The 16,947-nt window shown below is 44.4% G+C and overlaps 1 protein-coding gene and 1 pseudogene across 2 annotated transcripts; both read right to left on the minus strand.

The window, feature by feature from the left end:
• Positions 1-1,865: 1,865 nt before the first annotated feature.
• Ldha (lactate dehydrogenase A) lies at positions 1,866-16,066 on the minus strand. 2 transcript variants are annotated; one of them, XM_045145726.1, is made up of 8 exons: positions 15,931-16,066; positions 13,794-13,943; positions 11,282-11,399; positions 9,809-9,982; positions 9,261-9,434; positions 4,924-5,041; positions 3,653-3,776; positions 1,866-2,578 (listed from the first exon to the last, which is right to left on the minus strand). In XM_045145726.1, exons 2-8 carry the CDS (start codon positions 13,917-13,919, stop codon positions 2,414-2,416), a joined length of 999 nt encoding a protein of 332 aa, XP_045001661.1. In that variant the 5' UTR covers positions 13,920-13,943; positions 15,931-16,066; the 3' UTR covers positions 1,866-2,413. The 2 variants fall into 2 exon arrangements, with proteins under 2 accessions (XP_045001661.1, XP_004650857.1); XM_004650800.2 differs by lacking the exon at positions 15,931-16,066 and adding an exon at positions 14,121-14,318.
• LOC123459316 lies at positions 5,112-5,952 on the minus strand (annotated as a pseudogene).
• Positions 16,067-16,947: the final 881 nt, after the last annotated feature.

Raw genomic sequence — 16,947 nt, forward strand, 5'->3', positions numbered from 1 at the left:
TAAATCTTGTGTTGGTTGAGTATTTCTTTGCTATGCCCAATGCCATCTTTTGCAGTGAGTTTATTCTGTGCCATTATGGTTTTTTTTGAGGTTATTTTTTGGTATTGTGGCTCAGTTAAATGATCCTGGGCTATGGGAATGTATGAAATTAGTTGGAATTGGTAAAGTTGAATGAATGCATTGCATTTTACATCATGTATGGTTAGCAGTTTATGGGGGCCAGGGGCGGAATGTACTTTTTTTTTTTTTTTTTTGGTTTTTCGAGGTAGGGTCTCACTCTGGTCCAGGCTGACCTGGAATTAACTATGTAGTCTCAGGGTGCCTCAAACTCTCGATGATCCTCCCACCTCTGCCTCCCAAGTGTTGGAATTAAAGGCGTGCACCACCACGCCCAGCTGGAATGTACTTATTTGATACAGGTGTCCCCCATAAACTTAGGTGTTCTGAATGCTAGGTTCCCAGCTGATGGAGATTTGGAAATTAATGCTTCCTGGAGGCAGTGTATTGTTGGGGGCGGGCTTATGGGTATTATGGCCAGTTTCCCCAAGCCAATGTTTGGCACTCTCCTGTTCCTGTTTTCCACCTTATGTGGGTCAGGGGGTGATGTCCACGCTCTACTCATGCTATCAGTTTCCCTGCTACCGCGGAGCTTCCCTTCAAGCCTGTAAGCCAAAACAAACCTTATTCCCATAACTGCTCTTGGTTGGGTGATTTCTATCAGCAATGCAAACCAGACTGCAACACCCAGTAGCCTCAATTCAGCCTCCAGGCAGAGACACTGACCTTAGATGACCTGAAAATTCAAGCTGTCCCTGGTGGCCACTGGTGGTATCATCCTGATAGTGAACAAACTACTGTTACGTGGAAATGGCTCTTCATACCTCACCAAGTACTTGAGCTTAACTTTGCTTACTTGATTACAATAAGGAGCCTGGGTGTTGTTACATTATATAACAGGCATTCAGTAAAGAATTCTGAAAGAGCCGGACGTGGTGGAGTGTACCTTTAATCCCAGCACTCGGGAGGCAGAGGTAGGAGGATTGCTGTGAGTTCAAGGCTACCCTGAGACTACAGAGTGAATTCCAGGTCAGCCTGGGCTAGAGTGAGATCCTACCTCGAAAAAAAAAAAAAAGAATTTTGAAAGAACATGGCTTTTAAGTTGTAAATTAGTCAACATGGGCTTTAGTGGAAGAAAAAAAACATGGAAAGACCATCTCCCTGCTTTTCAATCCTGGTTACTCATGCGAGGACTAGGGTCTGTGCTCAACCCACTTCCCAAGATTTCAATGACAAGAAAAATTAGGGCTACTTGTGAAACTGCCTGTCTGTTGTTTGATACAGGAAGCACAAGGTAAACCGAGAACACTTACACTAGAAAGAAATAAGCCTTTCAATATTAAATCTAAATTCACAAAACACTCACTGAAATCTCTTTTGAGTATTACATTAACAGTATTGATAACATGATAGCATGGTGGCTTTAATCCCAGCACTTGGGAGGCAGGGGTAGGAGGATTGCTTTGAGTTCCAGGTCAGCCTAGCCTAGAGATCCAACATTGAGAAAAACCAAATCTGTCCCCTTGTGATGAAGTACCATTGCTTATGTTCAGTTGACAAGGTTTTACCTTCATGGTAGAATAATACATCAATCTTGGTCAAATTTCACAATACTTTGGGGCTTAGTATATTGAAACCACTGATCATAACAGAAATGTATCACAGCCAATCTAGTTACACCTTTTATAAATTCATAATAAGCAGGTGCTCATAATAGTACCCTGGAAAAGTTACTGAAAGGATTGTCCAGCTTTTAAAAACATAAGAATAGCAATTTATGACTTCTTATCTTAATAAATCCCGAGTAGTCACTGTTCAAGGTTTATTTGGTGTTTTAGTTGGCATGACACTTGGGTAGGTGGTTGCATTATTCTTACGTAGAGTTTACTTTTTACATTAAATGGCAACATACATTACTGACACATATAATACACAAAATAAGATCCTCTGAACAGTTATGCACAAGACAGGTAATAATGGCTTTATACACTGGATCCCACAAGGTGACTGCTTGGGAAAAAAGTGGGACGAGGCATATCGGTGAAGTCACATAGCACACAGTAACATATTAGGTTTAAAGGGCAGTTGGAGCCTGTGCAATGCTGGCAGTGGTATTTCAGAGATGGTGGAACTCTATACTAACCAGTTTCCTACTACACAAGTACCATTCAGAATCAGGATACAGCTGTGGGATTGTGAAAACCATTCCTATTTCTAACATCAGGAGCTGATATCTCCTCAGGTCATCTTAATACACCTGCACTAATCAGAGACCATGTGGAAAGGACAATGCACACATCTCCCACAGAAATCCTGCCGTGGCCTAGACAGTGAGGTGGTGTATCTTAGGAAGACTTCAAAATTGCAACTCTTTCTGGATCCCCCAGAGAGTATCTGCACTCTTCTTCAAGCGTGCCTCTTCGTCAGGAGTCAGGGTCACCTTTACCACATCTGAGATGCCATTCTGTCCCAAGATGCAAGGAACACTAAGGAAGACATCATCCTTTATTCCATAGAGACCCTGGAGACAAAACAAAGCAGTTTACATGTTGTTTACATGTTGTCTACATGTTCCAGGATTTCCCAGATTATATCTTTATAACTATAAAACCTTTATATTTTTTATTTATTGAAATTCTTTCCTATATGTTCAAGGTATGATACAATAATAGTATAATAAAAAATAGCAACAAAATGCACAGTGTGGTGGGTCGTAACTATAATCCCAATACTCGCGAGGCTAATATAGGAGGATTGCCATTAGGTCAAGGCAAGTTGGCTACATAATGAATTCTTGGTCAGCCTGTGCTAGAGTGAGACCCTACCTCAAAACAAAAGCAACAGCTGCAAGTGGTGGCACATACCTGTAGGCTCAGCTCAGGGGAGGTAAAAGTAGGAAGTTCAAGGTCACCCTCTGCTACATGAGGAGCTTGAAACCAGCAGGTGCTATTTTTTTTTCCCCCATGGTAGGGTCTCACTCTAGCCCAGGCTGACCTGGAACTTACAGCAATCCACCTACCTCTGCCTCCCGAGTGTTGGGATAAAAGGTGTGCAGCACACCCAGCTACTTTCCAATTTTAATTGTACAACAAATGGTAGCTGTAATTATGGTTTCTATTTTCCCAGTGTAAATCTGTACCATCTTCTATCTTCCTCAGCATAGAGGTCATTAAGAATTTTTCAATTTGTTAAACATCTACATGCTACGTGACCCCAGTGGACATTAATCCTACAGGTAAATCATTTCTTTTCAGAAAACAAAACGATGCATTTGGTATTGTCTTTGCACTGACAAGATGCCCTGGCTCACCCATATACACCCATGCAAAGAAATTAAAAAAAAAAATCATCCTAAAAATCTTCTTTTTTTCCCTTCATTTTTGGAGGTAGAATCTTGTTGTAGCCCAAGCTGACCTGAAATTCATTATGTAGTTGTAGGCTGGCATCAAACTCAGTGATCCTCCTACCTCAGAAGGCATGTGCCACCACACCCCAACAAAAAACAAAACAAACAAACAAAAAACCCACAAACCTTTAAAGTCAATAAAAAAAAAAAAAGAGCACTAACATACAATGTATCACTACACAGACCAACCTTAATCATGGTGGAAATTGGATGTACCCGCCTAAGATTTTTCATTATACTTTCTGCCAAATCTGCTACTGACAATCCAATGGCCCAGGATGTATAGCCTTTCAGCTTGATCACCTCATAGGCACTGTAAGATTGAGAAAGTTAGGAAAAGGTCAGGAAGAGCAGAAAAAGCAAATAAAGCTACTGCTGAGCAAAGTTTATAGCAAATAATGCCACAAATTTACATTATATATGCAAGAATGACCACCACCTGTCTATATCAGGACAGTATGAATGGATATTCAGAATTGTAGTAGCAAGATAAAAGCAGTCAGTCCAATGTAGTTCAACAGAACCAATAGATTCTTATATACACTGATACAAGAAACTGTTAAGACAGATGAATTCAATCTACCTAAAACAAAATTAACAATTCTTACAAATGCAATATTAAGAGTGGTTACAGAGAGGAAATACTGGGCCGGAGATGTAGCTCAGTGGCAAAGTGCTTACCCAGCATGTATGAGGCTTTGGATGAAATCCCCACACACCCCCTCCCTCACCCCACCAAAGAAGGAAACCTAAGAGGATCATAAAGCATGTTCAAGTCAAGATTATCTCAAGTGGAAGTTGTCTTGGAAACAGAGGGACAGGGAAAAGGGTACAGGATTCACAGTATTTCTGCCCCCAGAATGTAGGTAGATGACAGCTAATATCAGCTTCTCTTTGCTTAGATGGTTAGTCGTCAGAATTTAATACATGTATTTTTATTCATAAAGAGTAAAGCAGGAGCTTAAGATTCATTTGCTAAGTGAAAGAATGCTACATTGTTGAGGGTAGACAATCTAACTTGTTTTATCCTAATGGTTCAACATACTACAAGCAAAGAAACTATCAGGCTTCTTGTGAATTACAACATAAACAATACTTTGGCATTAATAAAGGTCTATAATTTTCCTATTTTTACCTGTTTGTTTACACTCTATGTCTCTCGAGTCCTATTATCTGCAATTTCTGGGCTACAGAAGAGAGCCACTTCTAGTTTTATTAAAGGAATGTCAGAGTGGAGGCACCATCTTACTTCCCACCAACAATGTGTGAGCAATCTCACATCCTCACACCTTGCCAGCATTTGGTGCTACTTTTATTTTAGCCATTTTTTTTGTTTTGTGTTTTTATAGAATGATCTTTAGTAAAACTTAGTAAGTTTTCTAAACAAAGGTACTCAACTGTTATCCAACTCTTAATGTTAAATAAAGTCTTCCATATTGCTGAAGTATGAAATCTGTTACCTGTCCACCACCTGTTTGTGAACCTCCTTCCACTGCTCCTTGTCTGCATCGGTGCCTAGTTCTGGGTGCAGAGTCTTCAGGGAGACACCAGCAACATTCACTCCACTCCACACAGGAACTGAAACACACAGCACCTCACATCACATTTATTTCCATGCACCAGAAGAAGAAAGACTAACTACTGTGTTTCATATCCCCAAATTTCTTTTTTTTTTTTTTAAATAAGTTCAGTAATACTGACATAATTCTTCTAAAAGCATGTACCGGTAACCCTTAGATTTAAAAGGCATGATGAAAGAAGGCACCAATAAAATAAGGCACTTTAAACCCATGAAGAGGAATTTCAGAATGAAGTCTGTAATTCCAATAATCCAAAGTACTTCCCAGAAGCTCAAAGGACCCAATGTATGATTTAAGAAAATTAAGCTGTAGTAAAGTGATGGAGAATGAAAAGTGTAATATAAAAGAACGGAAGATCCTGCTAAGAATACTAGTAGCCAGGAACACTGAATCTTTGAGGACTTTTCTCTTAGAAAAACCTGATTTACAATCCTTTTGTTTGCATACATAAAAGTTGTTAGCAGCTCAATTCCAAGAGAAATTCCTGTTATATGCTGCATAACAAATTTGATACCCAGAATCAAAATGTAAGGAAGACTTTTCTGCAGCCACTTGAAGAGATGCCGAAATTCCGAGAATGAGCCACTTGCATGTTCCCCATTCTCCAGGGTCGGATCATCAAATGGCCTTTCTTCACCATGGGAGTGACTCCAGAACCGACTCTGTGCACACCCATGGGTACAGCTATGGGCACCTGACCTTTTATTTCTAGAGCCTGGACTTCCAGGGTATTCTTAGGCATGGAGTTCATCTGAATATGAACATCTCCAGAGTAAAGACAAGAAAACTATCTCCAGCCAGTCTTGATGGGAGAGGACACTGGGAGGCAAAGGCATCTTCACCACTTGCACATCCTAGAGAACTGTGCAACTGATTACAACAGGCTTGCATGGCCCTTCAATACTTTTTCTCAGATTTCTTTGCTTCAGATTCTCCTCTCATGACCGGGAACTCGAGGCCTCAGCGGCCACAGCGCGAACAGCCACACAGGCGGCCCACAGCCACTCACGCTGAGCCATCCGCCTCAAATGCCAGCGGCCGCTCTCGCGCAGTGTGCTCACCTGAACCTGGGTCTTTAGGCTTCACAGGCAAGCATCCTAACTGCTAAGCCATCTCTCCAGCCCCCAAATATCTCAGCTACATACAGTTATACTTTGGATAGATGCAAAATTACCAGTATCCTGACTTGAGATGATGTTTGATTACTTTAAGAAAGCTAAGAATGGTATTCCAACTTACTTTCCTATCTAGTGAAATGTTTAGACCACATATATTTACAACGTAAAAAAGCGTTTAAACATCAAGGGTACTTTTTTAGCATAAGCAACTCTGAGAACTCTGCACAAAATGTAACATCTTTCAACTGTGACCGTAACAGAATGTGTTCATACACTCCATTTAGGCAGGCTGACCTTTTCAGAGCCAGGCAGTTCAAGTCAAGTATGAACAGCTGTGATAGTAAATGACTGAGGCCATCCTAAGAATGGTTTTAACATGCCCATGGCCTGGGGTGTAGCTCAGGAGTACACTGTGTGCTCAATGTACAAAAGGCTCTGAGTTCAATCCCTGGCGCCAAAATACATAAATACACACACACACACACATACACACACAAGATGTAGTGGCTCAAACCTGAAAAGCCAGCACTCAGGAGGCTGAGGCAAGAGGACTGCTATGAGTTTGAGGCCAGACTAAACTAACTCATACCTAGGGACTCTTGAGGTAAAAGGATTACTGTGAGTTCAAGGCCAGCCTTGGCTACAGAGAGACCCTGCCTCAAAAAAAAAAAAAAAAAAAAAAAAAAAAAAAAAAAATCAAACAAATCATGATGGTGCACGCCTTTAATCCAGCATTCAGGAGGTAGAGGTAGGAGGATTGCCATGAGTTCAAGGTCACCCTGAGATTACATAGTGAATTCTAGGTCAGCCTGGGCTATCCTGAAACCTTACCTTGAAAAACCAAAAGTAAATAAATAAATAAATCCAGGCATAGTGGTGCACACCTTCATGTTGGCTCTCGGGAGGCTGAGGTAAGAGGATCAATCTGAGTTCTAGGCCACCCTGAGACTATAGAGTGAATTCCAGGTCATCTGAGCCAGACACACACACACACACACACACACACACACACACACACACAATAAATAAATATAAAAAATAGCTAATGGGGTTGGTAAGATGACTCAACTTGCACTTGCTTGCTTGCAAAGTCTCACCCAGGATTCAATTCCCCAGTACCCACATTAAGCCTGGTTCACAATAGCACATGTACCTGGAATTCATCTGCAATGGCCAAGAGGTCCTGTTGCACATATTCTCATTCTCTATGCTCGCAAATAAAAATATTTAAAAAGTAAGCTGGGGGCAGAAGAGATGGCTTAGCGTTTAAGGCTCTTGCCTGTAAAGCCAAACGATCTAGGTTTGATTTCCCAGGATCCACATAAAGCTTCATGTGCACAAGGGGGCACATGTCTCTGGAATTCGTTTGCAGTGGCTGGACTCCCTGGTATACCCATTCTCTCTCTGTGTGTGTCTTTCATCTCGCCCTCTTTCTCTCTCTGAATTATCTCTGTCAAATAAATAAATAAAAATAAAATATTGAAAGAAAAAAGTAAGCTGGGCATGGTGGTGCATGCCTTTAATTCCAGTACTCAGGAGGTAAAGGTAGGAGGATTGCCATGAGTTTAAGGCCAGTCCAAGTTAGAGTGAAACAATACCTCAAAAATCCAAAATTTAAAAAGTAAAAATAAGCTGAGTGTGGGGGGCACACACCTTTAATCCCAGCACTTGGGAGGCAAAGGTAGGAGGATTGCTGTGAGTTCAAGGCCACACTACATAGTGAATTCCAGGTCAGTTTGGGCTGAAGTGAGACCATACCTTGAAAAAACAAAACAAACAAAAAAGTAAAACTAAAAAATATAGGGCTGAAGAGATGTCTCAGCAATTAAGGCACTTGTCTATAAAGCCTAATGACCGAGGTTCAATTCTCCATTATATACATAAAGCCAGATGCACAAGGTGGCACACGCATCTAGAATTCGTTAACAGTGGCTAGAGGTCCTGGTGTGCCCATTCATTCTCTATGGCTCTCGCTACTTGCAAATATGTTTTTGTTTTTTGGCTTTTGGTTTTTGTTTTTCAAGGTAGGGTCTCACTCTAGCTCAGGCTGACCTGGAATTCACTATGTATTCTCAGGGTAGCCTTGAACTCATGGTGATCCTCCTACCTCTACTTACCAAGTGCTGGGATTAAAGGCATGTGCCACCATGCCCAGTGCAAATAAATATTTTTAAAATAAATAAAAAATAGGACTAGAGAGATGGCTTAGCAGTTAAAGCATTTGGCTGCAAAGCTTAAGGATGCATGTCTGACTCTCCAGATCCCATGTAAGCCAGACATGCAAGGTGATACAAGTGGGCAAAGTCACGTATGTATCTGAAATTTGACTGCAATGACCGGAAGGCCCAGGGTGCCAATTCTCTTTCTCATAAGATAAAATAATTTTTTTTCATTTTTATTTATTTATTTGAGAGTAACAGAGAGAGAAAGAAGCAGAGAGAGAGAGAGAGAGAGAGAGAGAGAGAATGGGCACACCAGGGCTTCCAGCTACTGCAAACGAACTCCAGATGCCTGCACCCCCTTGTGCATCTGGCTTACGTGTGTCCTGGAGAATCGAGCCTCGAACCGGGGTCCTTAGGCTTCACAGGCAAGCGCTTAACTGCTAAGCCATCTCTCCAGCCTAAAATAAATTTTTTAAAAGTAAAATCTCCCTCTCTCTCTCCAATAAATAAATAAATAATTAAAAGCTGCACATGCACTATCGGGGCACACGTGTCTGGAATTCAATTGCAGTGGCTGGAGATACTGGTGCACCAATTCTCTCACTCTCTCCTCCCCCCCCTTTGTTTCATTAAAAAAAAAAAAAAAAAAAAGCCAGTCTGTTAGGCTTGCCTCAAAAAAATATTCTAACATAGCTAAAACTTACTGGAGTTCATTTGCAGTGGGGCCCCGGCGTGCCTATCCTCTCTTTCTCTCTGTCGGTCTCAAATAAATAAATAAAAACAAACAAAAAATATTTTTTTTTTTAATCTTAGCTTTTCTTAGCATAACATTACACAAATGGTAACTTCCTGGAAACCATTAGACTCTCATCAATAGCTATCTGAGGTAGGCACTTAAACAATGCAACGTCTGGATGTTTCATATATTTCTACTTACCACTAGAGTCTCCATGCTCTCCAAGGACCCATCCATGACAGCTTAATGGGTGAATTCCCAGCCTTTCTCCCATCAGGTAGCGGAACCTGGCTGAATCCAGGTTGCAACCACTTCCAATAACACGGTTTTTGGGAAAGCCACTTATCTTCCAAGCCACATAGGTCAAGATGTCCACTAGGAAGAAAACATTGACATACCAGGTGACTCAACAGGTAACAACTGACGAGTCCAAATAAATAGTTCTGTATGGACCTTGGTACCATTGATAACTAGGAAGTATTTATTGTACTATATAACTTAAGTCTACCAAATAATTAAGAAGGTTTCAGTTAAGAGAATACAAGTAGTCAATATCTCTTTATCTTAGCTAAGTAATAAAGTTTAAGCTCCAACTATGTTCAGAAGCACTGTATCACTCTAATGTTTTAAAACAAACTATTTTACAAAATGACAAATCTACTAAGTGATAAACATGCACACAGAATGTACCATATGCCGGCAGTGTGACCACAGCCTGTCTGCACAGCTTGGATGCAGGTATGTCTCACCTGGGTTGGAGACCACAAGCAGCTTGCAGTTGGGGCTGTACTTCACCACATTAGGAATGATGAACTTAAAGATGTTCACATTACGCTGGACCAAATTAAGACGACTTTCTCCCTCTTGCTGACGTGCCCCAGCTGTGATAATAACCAGCTTGGAGTTTGCAGTCACGTTATAGTCTAAAGAAAAGGAAAACAAGAGCAAATTAGGGCGTTAAAAAAACATCAGGAGCCGGGCGTGGTGGCGCACGCCTTTAATCCCAGCACTCTGGAGGCAGAGGTAGGAGGATCACCGTGAGTTCAAGGCCACCCTGAGACTACATAGTGAATTCCAGGTCAGCCTGGGCTAGAGTGAGACCCTACCTCGAAAAACCAAAAAAAAAAAAAAAAAACATCAGGCTATGTAAGCCTGTGTCTTTACCTCCTGAGCCATCTCCCCGGCCTCAATTTGGAGCCTTTAAGGGGACTCTTACCTACCTAACAAAAAATGTTTCATAACAGACAATTTTATGCAGGCTTTGTGTATGTGGCAGATCAATTACTCATCTGCCTCTAAACCTTTCCTTTGGTTTCTCTAGTTTTATATTATGGCCCCTTAAATGGAAGAGTCTGTCAATGGCATTCTCATGTTGTAGTTTGAATCACATTGTAACATTATATAACTACCAGAGGGAAGAAATGGAAGGGATCTATCTAGTTTGATTTTTTAAATCAATGACTTATACATCTGCCAAGTTTTTGCTACCTAAACTCAGTGTTCACTCATCTACTTTTATTTAGCTACCTAATTGTCTAGAGACTGACAACTCTCTTTCCACACCCTCTCAAGAACTTTCAATTCTGGTTTCTGGCTGGTGCTAGCTAAGAGTAACATTTCTTAATCATTTTTATTTACTTATTTATTTGAGAGAAAGACAGCTACAGAGAGAATGCACACATCAGGGCCTCCAACCACTGCAAAAGAATTCCAGGTGTATAAGCCACCTTGTGCATTTGGCTTACGCGGGTACTGGGGAATTGAACCTTGTTCCTTAGGTTTCACAGGCAAGCACTTAACCACTAAGCCATCTCTCCAGCCCCATGTTAGAATATTTTATGCCAAGGAAGACAGAAAATGAAATTAACTTATTTCATGAAGACAAGTAAACTACGAACCTATTAGTTATTGCTTTTTATTTATTTTACTTTTTAAAATTTATTTTACCTTCTCTCTCCAGCCCCAAAGTAATATTAGCTGAATATGTACCTAAGGGTATACTCATTCTAAATTCAAAAGGTTTCCACATACAGACACAGTGAGTTTCCACCTAAAATCATTTATTAGTGGATCAAACTGATTTATGGGTACCAATGCAAAAATTATCCTAAGGCATTCCTATCATTTATTGAAAATGGGAAAATCTTTGAAGAATTAGTATTTCAAACCCAGTGAAAAATGTAACTCTAATATAGACTACAATATAGTTTGTTGAAACCGACCTTTGCCAGAGACGATTTTGGGTGTTCGAAGGAAAAGGCTGCCATGCTGGAGATCCATCATCTCTCCCTTTAGCTTGTCTTCCATGACATCAACGAGAGCAAGCTCATCGGCCAAGTCCTAAAAGACAAAATGCTTAGTTAAATGAGAAAGGGGTATTCCCAGATCTCTAGCATAGTATGTAAAATTCTTGCATTTCTGGCAGAGTCCTGCTATTTCAGTTTCAGAATCTACTTCAAAGGACAAGCAAGCCACCCTTTAAAAAACTGACTCGGCAGGATGTGGTGACGCACGCCTTTCACCCCAGCACTCAGGAGGCAGAGGTAGGAGGATCATTGTGACTTCAAGGCCACCCTGAGACGACATAGTGAATTCCAGGTCAGCCTGGGCTAGTGTGAGACCCTACCTTAAAAAATATTTTTTAAATAAATAAATAAACTTGACTCATATATGCCCCAAATACAACCACAATTCTCTCTCTAGTCCTATCTCCCAAGGAAGCTCTGCTTGTGTGGCAACAGAGGCAAGATTAACTTCCAAGTCCTGCTGGTCATGGTGGCACACGCCTTTAACCCCAGCACTCAGGAGACAGCAGTAGGAGGGTTGCCATGAGGTCAAGGCTAGCCTGAGACTACAGAGTGAATTCCAGGCCAAGTTCGGCTACAGCAAGCCCCTACCTGAAGCCAAAGAAATAAAAATAAAATAATAAAAACTTCCAAGCATACAAGACTGCCTTCAGTCTCAGATTCAGGCAGTTATTCACATTCTACAGGAGGGCACTTGCCTAGCATATGTGATATTACAGTGTGGTACAGAAAAAAACATAACAGACTTGTCACGTTGCATAACACTGGTAGAAAAACATTTTTGCAATGAACCCTATGAGTTCATAGGATGTGATCTGTCATTACAAGTTTATTCTAGCTGCAGATCTAACCCCAGACTATCCACAACACAGTGAGTACTCCTGGAGGTTCTCTTCTCACCCAAGCAACACAGGTGGCTTGGGGGGGGGGGGGCGGAGATAACATAAATTTCTACTCCACTGGCTACAGGATATGGCCTCCTAAGAATACATACAGAGCAAGCTGCTTTGCTAAGTCTGCATAGCTCATTTTTGCATTCAGACCCTTACTTCAGTCCAGTTCTGTTCAAAATGCAAAATTCAAGGCTGGAAAGATGGCTCAGCAGTTTAAGAGGCTTGTCTGCAACAGCTAAGGATCCAGGTTTGATTCCCCAGTATCCACGTAAAGCCAGATGCACAAAGTGGCTCATGCAGCTGGAGTTCATCTGCAATGGAAAGAGGCCTTGGCAGACCCATTTCCTCTCTTTCTCTCACTTTTTGAAAATAAAAATATTTTTAAAAACACAAAATTCACCATTTCATTATAAGGAATTCCTACTCCTAAACTATCTTAGTATTAAAAGTTCTCTCAGCTGAATTTGGTGGCATACTTATAATCAATCCCAGCACTCAGGGGCTAAGGAAGGGTTATCGACTCTGAAATCAGCTGCAGCTACAGGGTGAGACCACCTTAAAAAAAAAAAAAGAAAAGAAAAGAAAAACAATTGGGCTGGAGAAATGGTTTAGTGGTTAAGCGCTTGCCTGTGAAGCCTAAGGACCCCAGTTCGAGGCTTGATTCTCCAGGACTCACGTTAGCCAGACGCACAAGGGGACTCACATATTTGGAGTTCATTTGCACCTGGCGCATCCATTCTCTCTCTGCCTCTTTCTCTGTCACAACCAAAACTAAAAAAAAAATTGCTAGTTGTGGTGGTTTGAATTAGGAGTCCTCATAAACTCATGTGTTCTGAATGCTAGGTCCCCAGCTGATGGCAATTTGGTAACTGGAGCCTCCTGGAACAGGTGGGTTGTTGGGGGTGGGCTTATGGGTGTTACAGCCGGTTTCCCCGTATTTGGCACAGTCACCTGCCACTTCTATGCACCTGATGTTGGCCAGGAGGCGATGTCCTGCTTCTGCTCATGCCGTGTTTTCCCCTGCCATCACAGCATTTCCCCTTGAATGTGTAAGCCAAAATAACCCTTTACTCCCACAAGCTGCTTCTGGTCAGGTGCTTTGTGCCAGCAACAGGAAGCTCACTTTAACACTAGACATGCAGCATGTCTGCAATCCTAGCACTTGGAAGTTGACATGGGGGTATCGGAAGTTCAGAATCAATCCTAGCCACACAATGAGTTCAGGGCCCACCTGGGTTACAGAATGACTTCCAGATCAGCCTGGTCTATACTGAGAGCTTACTTCAAAACATAACAACATAACATAACATAACATAACATAACATAACATAACATAACATAACATAACATAACATAACATAACATAACACCAAACCACAGAGTTGTTGCATTCATGTCCAGCTTTGGTAACTGTTTGGTACATCACCATTTTTCAAAGTGCTCCACGTTCTTTCCTCTGCATGAGTACATCAATGCAATGTGATAATATAGATGGGGATGGTGAAATGTGTGTGCTTGCAGAGCTGTGAACTCACCTTCATTAAGATGCTGATGGCACAGGCCATTCCCACAGCCCCAACCCCCACGACTGTAATCTTATTTTGGGGCGTCTGTTCTTCCTTGAGAAGGTTCACAATCAGCTGGTCCTTGAGACTTGCCATCTTGGACTTGGAACCAACAGGAACCTGCAGGGGAAATAGTCAAGGGTCACCACCTCCTCCTGTTTATCAACTGATTCCACTTTTGAGTACTAAAAAGTCCTAACAGATGACTAAAAATGTAGAAGGGGGTTAAAAAAAAAAAATCAACAAGTGGCCAGGCAAAAGAGGGTCAGATATGGCTCTTGAGGTGAAGGCCCTCACCTTGGCATGGATAAGCAGTATAGATGTGTGAGTGTAAGTGTAGCCCCCCGAGCGTTCACACATCTCGGCTTATTAGCCACAAAGGATGAAACGGCCTTTCCTCAGACAAGATCACTCCTCCCGCTACTCAAAGCCCTACAGCACACACTGGCCAGCTCCTCAGCAAAGGAGACAAAGCAAAGCAGAGAGGGTCACCAACGGCTACAAGGTAGCACCCCCAAATCCAAGAAATGTGCAGAAACTGCGCATGCGCAAGCTTGCTTCCCACCCGGAAGACCGGCGAAGCTGGTGCGCATGCGCATTCCGAAACAACGTGGCCAGCGGAGAAGCCCTAGTGGTAACCCGCGGCGCAGACACGAGGCTAAGCGCTGGACTCCCCCAGGAAGCCCCACCCCTGGAGCAGAGCCAGTCAGGGGGTCAGAGTCTGTGGGTCAGACTTTGCACGTCTGGCTCCCAGGAGCACACGCGGGCAGCGTGAAGCCGGGCGGGCGCCCTCCTGCCCTGGCCCGGTGCCACCGCAGGGCAATACCAGGAACCAAGGGCCTTTAACCAGCCCGCTGGAGCGGCCACGGCCCTTGCGGTAAGGCGGAGGCTCTGTAAGCGGAAACATCGTCAGCACAGGAAAGGCAGCAACAGCTACTCGGTGCACCCGCGCATGCCAGGACAACGGGGGGGTGGGGGGACTTCCACCCAGCCCCGCGCTGGCTGGGCAAAGTATCACAGGTGGCATCCCCATCGTTGCAAAGGCCAGAAATACCCGCTAAGGACTTCCAGGCAGGGAGCCTAGGATCACGGAGTTGGAATTGGGTCTCTTCTTACAAGTCACTACTATTTCTAGATAGCCTGGTAAGGTTTCTGAAGATGGGCAAAGTGGAGCTTTCCGCTTCAGTTTTGGGGCAGGGGCACAACCCACCCCTAGCACCCACTCACAATGTCCTTAGATACGTTCACCACTCTCCTTCCCCCCCCCTCCCCAATATATTTGCGGCCGGGCGCGGTGGCGCAGTTTTAATCCCAGCACTTGGGAGGCAGAGGCAGGAGGATCGCGGTGAGTTCGAGGCCACCCTGAGATTACTTACTGCATTCCAGGTCAGCCTGGACCAGAGTGAGACCCTACCTCAGAAAACATATATATTTGCTCCAAGACGATTCAGGTCAGCCTGGGCTAGAGAGCGAGTCCCGACCTGGGCCTCTTGCCAATGCAAACTCCAGATGCATGCGCCACTTTGTGCATCAGGTTTTAAGTGGGTAGTGGGGAACCGAACCCCAGGCCCTCTCCTAGTTTTAAGCTTCCTCATTGCTCAAATGGAAGCGATCCCACGCGAGAGCCCGTCTAAGGTGCCAGCGAATGGCAAGTCTGCCGGCCAGGTCTAGTACACCCCAGAAGCTTAACAAACTGCAAGGAGCGCCCTGTTAGCCGCGCGGGGCCCACCCAGAAGAAAACGCGAGGCGCACAGCGCGGCCGTCGTCCTCCCAGAACCCGCCCCGGACGTGCAAAGGGTTTTCCAGCCCTTGGGGTTCGACTAACCAGGCGACAAGTTTTATTCGGGTCGCCGACTCCGGACCACGGAGGGTCTCCCCACCCTTCAGGCCAACCGGACTTTGGGGCCCAGAAAGCGGGGGGCCACCTGCTGGGTTCCCCGTGAGGCCCGCACCCCCGAAGCGAGGGATCTTGGCGGGGCCTGCACGCCACCCCACCCCGGAGTAAGGGACCCTCGCAGGGCCTGCACCCCACCCCACCCTGGAGCAGCGCCCCTCTGCGGGCGGCCGCAGCCCCCTCCGGCACAGGGCGCGCCGGGCTTGGCCGTACCGGGAGAGCTTGAAGGACGGGCGTCCGCAGCGCGGGGCAGCGAGATCCGGACCCTGCTGCCGCGAAGGCTCGAGCACCCCGAGCCGCGCGGAGGAGGGGCCTTAAATGGCACCGGGAGCTGACGTCAGGGTGCGAGCGAGGAGGACGTGCGGGAACCCACGTGTGGCGGCTCCGGGGGCGGGCGGGCCTCGGAATGGCCGGATGGCCGCGCAGCGGGGCGCCCCACGTGTGCTCCGCCGCGGGGAATGAAGCCGGGTCCGACCGTCAGCGAGTCTGAGTCAGGCCGACCCTCAGCTTCCTCCTCCGCGAAACCTGGAAGCCCAAATCGCTTTCTGCACCGCTGTGCCCGGAACGCTTCTTGCACGCCATAGTAACTAAATAAATGTTGAATGAAAGAAAGGAAATGCCGACACTGCATCAGTGTACTCAGTCTGTCTGTCTCTGATTCCTTTTCCCCTTGCGGCTAACTTTGCAAGATCAGTGGAGCCGTGGTCCCTGAAGGTTTGCTGGGTGACTCAAATTTACATGCATGCCTGCGCTCTACTCCCCACCACCTCAAGGCATCCTTCCTCCTCCCCCGTTCCTGCCACACTCAAGCAGTCTTAGTGGTCTGGGTTGCTTTTAGATCTACCCCCTTCCCAGCTCCACAATCACCCTCCTACAATGCATCTCTGTTTTTGTTTGCTCAAGCTTGTTAAGTTTTGTTTTGATCGGACTATCAATGGGGGAGAGGAAGCAGGGGAGAGAGAGAGAGGTGGGCACTTGAGGGAGAGAGAGAAAGGGAAGAGAGAAAAGGGGAGGAGAGTGAGGGGTGCACGCAGCTAGAGAAAAAGCACCCTTTCATTTGTCATTTATTCATTATTTTTACCTGGCCTAGCTATCCCTCCCATCTCCTTTGGACTATGTCCCCTCCCACGAAGATAGAATCTGAAATATACTGGGGTAAACCCTTGGAATTGCCTTAGTGACAGGAAAGACCAGGCAATAAAGCTCTGGTTGTAATTTTCACCCCACCCA

Source organism: Jaculus jaculus, chromosome 3 (assembly GCF_020740685.1).
Source record: "Jaculus jaculus isolate mJacJac1 chromosome 3, mJacJac1.mat.Y.cur, whole genome shotgun sequence".
Lineage (NCBI taxonomy): Eukaryota > Metazoa > Chordata > Mammalia > Rodentia > Dipodidae > Jaculus > Jaculus jaculus.

What these genes read in the sequence shown, in the direction of transcription:
- Ldha (XM_004650800.2), bottom strand. Translation starts at nt 14,183, where the DNA reads ATGTGTGAACGCTCGGGGGGCTACACTTACACTCACACATCTATACTG. An exon ending in CAAAATCGTCTCTGGCAAAG is followed by an intron (nt 9,983 to 11,281) that starts GTCGGTTTCAAC and finishes CCTTTTCTTTAG; the next exon opens with ACTATAACGTGACTGCAAAC. An exon ending in CAATTTCCACCATGATTAAG is followed by an intron (nt 2,579 to 3,652) that starts GTTGGTCTGTGT and finishes TTTTGTCTCCAG; the next exon opens with GGTCTCTATGGAATAAAGGA.